Raw genomic sequence first — 4,972 nt, 5'->3', positions numbered from 1 at the left:
GACCTTTTCACAAAGAGCAAACTATGTTCTTAATTTATTATTATTTATTATTAATTACACACTGAGTCCAGAACAACGAGGAGCGGCTGCAGGGGTTAGCTGAGCAGCTTCAGCATCGGTGGTAAGTTGTGTTTCTTTACTGGTTCAAACCTTTAAAGGTTATTATTAAAGATTAGACGAAAGAAAACATTCTTTATGTCAGCTTGTGTTTCGATGCTCGCCGACGCTGCTTTAAGAATCCGTCAATTAAACCTTTATCTACTTATAGGCTCATATAATATATGTTAGGACACATTTTAAGTTTTCATGGTGATCCAAACGATCCACTTTATAATTCGGCTGGCGGTTCGTTAACCAAACAACTCTTATTTTAAGGTAATTTAAACAGTCACTTCCAGGCTGAAATCCACTACAACAGACAGAGATATGGCGGCGCGCTGCGGGAAACTCTCCTAAAAGTTAATATTTTATCGAGATAAATTGCTGATGTGTATGTTTAGTGTCTGCCGAAGTGATGAGTGTGCGCTGTCAGATCATAAATACCAGGAAGCGGTTAGGACTTGTCACACTGTCTTAAGTGCGCATGTGTGAGTGATAAATCAGCAGATTTTTGAATGAAGTTTGGTAAAAGCTTTTTTTTTCTTCTTTATGTTGCTTCTGATTTGTACTTCTTCTCTCCTATTTTCAGACGTGCTGTTCTCTCCTGTTTTTGTTTGTGTGTGTAATCACTTCCCTGCAATACTGCAAAATGAGTCCAGAGGGGAAGAGGCTGCTGAACATCATTGTTCTGGGCTTCGGCTTTATGTTCATGTTCACCGCTTTTCAGACATGTGGCAACATAGAGGTAGGTTGGATTTACTGATGCACATTCCAGATTGAAGCACAGAACTTCAGATAAGATAAATCCTCCGTATTGAGTCTTAAACAGTCTTTCTTCATCTTTACAGCAAACAGTTATCAAGAGCTTCAACAGCACCGAGTTCCACGGGAGCGGATACACGAGGTAAACTGTCCTTAAAACCAAATACACTTTGATTATTTAGTTTCACATTTTGGTTTTTATCTGACGTTCCAGTACACAACATCTGCGCAGATGTTTCCCAGCATTCATATCTGCATTCAGCTTCTTTAATCGAATCTGTCTCTCTCAGTAATCCTTAATTTAATTCAATCATAGTTAAACCACTTTAGGGGAACAAAGTAAGTTCAGTTTTGGGAAGCATCCTTCATGACCTCAATCTTAATGTGCAACCTTTGGAAGCACTAGGCGGGAAAAACCCTCTAAAATCTCATCACAAAGCATCTTGTGTCGCCTGCAGCATGGCCATCATCTACGGCGTCTTCTCTGCTTCCAACCTGATCGCCCCTTCGGTGGTGACCGTCATCGGGCCGCAGCTGTCGATGTTCTTTAGCGGGCTTTTGTACAGGTAAACCAGCACTGAGTAACACAACACCTGCCCCATCCTTTTTCATACAGAACCTCTAACATCTCTTAATTTTTGTCCCTGCAGCGGCTACATCGCTATGTTCATCTACCCGTACACGTGGAGCTTCTACACGGCGTCGGTGTTAGTCGGAATAGGAGCAGCAGGTAAAGAGAGGCTTTCTAACATCAGTTTCTACCAAGAGAAATACGTCTTCTCCCTGTTCATGTGTCCTGTTTTGTGTTTTGTGTTTCAGTCCTGTGGACGGCGCAGGGAAATGTGCTCGCCATCAACTCCACTGACAGCACCATCGGGAGAAACAGCGGCATCTTCTGGGCGCTGCTGCAGTTCAGGTGAGTCTTCGTGGAGAAATGAATGTTTGGTGGTTTTGCATTCAGACTTTTTTTTTTACATGTCTCATCTGTTTGCAGCTTATTCTTTGGAAATCTGTACATATACTGCGCCTGGCACGGACACGATCACATAACGGGTAGGAAACGAGCTGTATTTGATGAAATATCTGCCTCATGTGCATGAATTCATTGCTATTCATAGAGTTCACACGACTTCTCACATGAAGTTTCATTTTGAGCGTGTGACTCATTGCTGTGTGTCTCTCAGACAAGGACCGGCAGACGGTGTTCATCTCGCTCACGGTGATCAGTCTGGTGGGTTGCTTCCTCTTCTTTCTGATCCGGAAGCCTGACCCCGAACCCGCTTCCTCTGAGGCGTCGGAGTCGCTGCTGCAGGCCGAATCCACAGAGAGCACAGCGAGGTGAGTCCTGGAAAACCTGGAGCTCTGTTACTGTGTGTGTGTGTCACTTACGGGTCACAAAGAAGTCCTGGAAAATGACAGAACTCTTAAAAATTATGAGTTGTGTTTGAAAAGCTTTTACAGATCCAGTGTTTGGTTTGTTGTTCTGGGGTTGGAAGAGGATCCACTGTAGATAAAAACGTTTCATTTTAAGGCAACAAAAACACAAAGATTATTATATTCAGGTGGTTATACACTAATGAAAACATACTTATTAATATTATATTACATTTCTGTCAATAGATCCTCATAAATGTTTCATACTGGAGCTTTAATTTGCAACAATATTAGTTTCTGGATAAACGTTCACAGGAGATCAGATCTGTTTTGCAGCTAAAAATGACTGAAACCCAAAAATCTTAAGAATTCAAGGTCGGACTTTGAAGTGTGAGCTTCATGTATATTGAATAAAAGATGCAAAGACAATATAAGGGGATCAAACAGGTGAGAGGTTAATGCTGAATAAGAGAACAAATACAGACAGTTAACTGCTTAAAGAACACAGAGAGAGACTTTGCACTGGATTGTCACCGGGCAGCATCCTGATGTGTCTGTAGAAAGATCCTCACATTGTTTTGTAATTATGTCTTCAGGTTTCCTGGTAAGACACATGTAATGAACAAAGTGCAGTATACAGGATATCACATGAGCCTGCTGTGTAAAATAAAATAAAATGCAGCTGTAGCAACTCAGGTTGAGCCCAGTGAAGCTGTGAGGGGTGAATCCTAAATAATTCACTGCACAGGGACCCTGAACACTGATTACAGATATTTATTGTCTAATTGCTGCTGTGCCTCTTTTCTGGAATAATCTCATCTCTTAACCTAAAATTATTGAACAAAACTTTCAACAAATTAACTCCATAGATTGTCAGAAAGTCGCCTGTATTTTATACTATTGTAGACAGATGGTCGTCTCACTCGGAGCAGGAGTGATCTTCTTTTAAGTTGAGCCCCCGCAGGACGAGACAGGTGACCTTTGTTAACTGCAAACGCTCTCCTTTTGTGGTGTCACTGCTGCAATACAGTCGCCACGGCAACCGAGGGCAGCTTAGGGATGAGAAAATGTCCCGAGGAAGAAAAAAAATGATGAGCCTGTGAAAAGGTCGAGAGGACAGAGAGCTCTAAGACAGAAAGACCCACGCAGTAATATCTGTATGTGTGTGTGTGTGTGTGTGTTTTACAGCTCGCCTCAGCCGAGCCTCTGCTCACAAGCTCTGGACGCTTTCTGTAAGTTTCATTAAAATAACATTTCGCTTCAGGAGCTCTGCTGTAACAGATCTGTTCCACGTGTTAACATCTAACTTCTTGTTTTGTTTTTTTTTTCCAGTCAAAGCGTGTAAAATGTTCGTCACCAAGGAGATGCTGCTGCTGAGCTTCTCTATAGGATACACAGGTGGGAGAAATCACAACGAGTCGCTTTAAAGGGACAGTTTGTGTGAGGTAGACGGCGGTCAGACTTTAGCCAGGAGACGCTTCTCCCCGGCCTCCTCCTTCCCTCTCCCTCTTGGGGCGACTGCACCCGCCTGTGGAGCGAGCCCTGATTGCTTTAATCCAAAACCCCCACCTTCCCTTTCCAGTGAAGCTGTAGGCGTTTTCGGATTTCCTGTTGCTGAGCTCCTGGATTACGTTTTTGTTTACGTATGATAAATTAGAAGCCACGGTTTTATAAGGTCGTCTTTTTCCACGACAACAAAAGCTTGAAAGCAGATTAAAACAAAGAAGTTTAAAGGAGCTGGACTACCAACCACAGACCTCATTCACTGATGAAGGAGCTACCAGCTGCTGCATCTACAGGGAGAATCAGTTTAAATGTGCTATATTAAGAACATCTTCTGTGGTGTAATTGTGGTCTTAAGCGCAGGAATACAGCAGTTATAGGTTGAGACAATGTAGTGCCAAAGGAAGGGTTTATAATATAGCTTACACTTAAACTGATGCTTAAAGTTTTTCTGCCAACCCAAACTGTCCCTTTAAGGTGTGTCGTTGCATCTGGAAGTCAAACTAACAATGTATGTGTGTAATATAACTGATGAGTCTGAATTCATTCTCCGGCTGCTCTGTCAGGCCTGGAGCTCACTTTTTACAGCGGGGTTTACGGGACGTGTATCGGAGCCATGACGCGGTTCGGCCAGGACGCAAAGGGCCTGATCGGCATCTCCGGCATCTGCATCGGCATCGGCGAGATCTTAGGTGAGTCCTCAGTGCTTCTTTATAAAGGAGGAACAACCTGAGAGAAGTCACGAGGCTTATCCTTTCTCTCTCTCTCTCTCCGTCTGGCCAGGAGGGGGCGTGTTCGGGATGCTGAACAAGTGCAACCGGTTTGGGAGGAACCCGGTGGTGCTGCTGGGGCTCATCACTCACTTTGTTGCCTTTTACCTGATTTTCCTCAACATTGCCAGCGACGCTCCGATAGCCCCGGAGGCGGGAACAGACCTGCAGGCCTACATCACGCCCAGGTACGAAGACCTGGACTCAGTCAGAGCCTGTCTGATAAACAGCTGATAGAACAATGAGAGAGAAACACTGAATATGTCAAAAGAAGCTTATTATGTCTGAATGATTGTTAAAAAATAATAAAAAATCCGTAAAGACAGAAAAATGTGTAAAAAGAAAAAATAATCTGCTGAAAATTCATCTAAATCAGCTGTTTTACACAAACTTCTTGCTAAAACAAAAAAATATCGGAAAATAACCATGTATGCTGGAAACTTTTGAACCTCAATTAAGAATGT

The 4,972-nt window shown here is 42.9% G+C and overlaps 2 protein-coding genes across 2 annotated transcripts in view; one reads left to right on the top strand and one right to left on the bottom strand.

The window, feature by feature from the left end:
- Positions 1-4,972, bottom strand: part of si:ch211-79m20.1 — a 37,722-nt gene that overhangs the window by 16,943 nt on the left and 15,807 nt on the right. The window lies entirely within an intron of this gene.
- Positions 1-4,972, top strand: part of mfsd11 (major facilitator superfamily domain containing 11) — a gene marked incomplete at both ends in the record, with an annotated part of 5,812 nt that continues 840 nt past the window's right edge. The window contains 12 exon segments of the mRNA XM_035660389.1: positions 1-121; positions 689-844; positions 948-1,003; positions 1,320-1,427; positions 1,512-1,591; positions 1,681-1,777; positions 1,856-1,914; positions 2,046-2,199; positions 3,424-3,467; positions 3,568-3,633; positions 4,305-4,430; positions 4,522-4,696. Coding sequence (XP_035516282.1) covers positions 749-844; positions 948-1,003; positions 1,320-1,427; positions 1,512-1,591; positions 1,681-1,777; positions 1,856-1,914; positions 2,046-2,199; positions 3,424-3,467; positions 3,568-3,633; positions 4,305-4,430; positions 4,522-4,696 — 1,061 coding nt within the window.

This window comes from Morone saxatilis, unplaced genomic scaffold, assembly GCF_004916995.1.
Source record: "Morone saxatilis isolate NCDOM2014 unplaced genomic scaffold, NCSU_SB_2.0 Contig17, whole genome shotgun sequence".
Classification (NCBI taxonomy): Eukaryota; Metazoa; Chordata; class Actinopteri; family Moronidae; genus Morone; species Morone saxatilis.
Note: the sequence above shows the minus strand (reverse complement) of the source record. Positions and strands in the feature narration are given on the sequence as shown.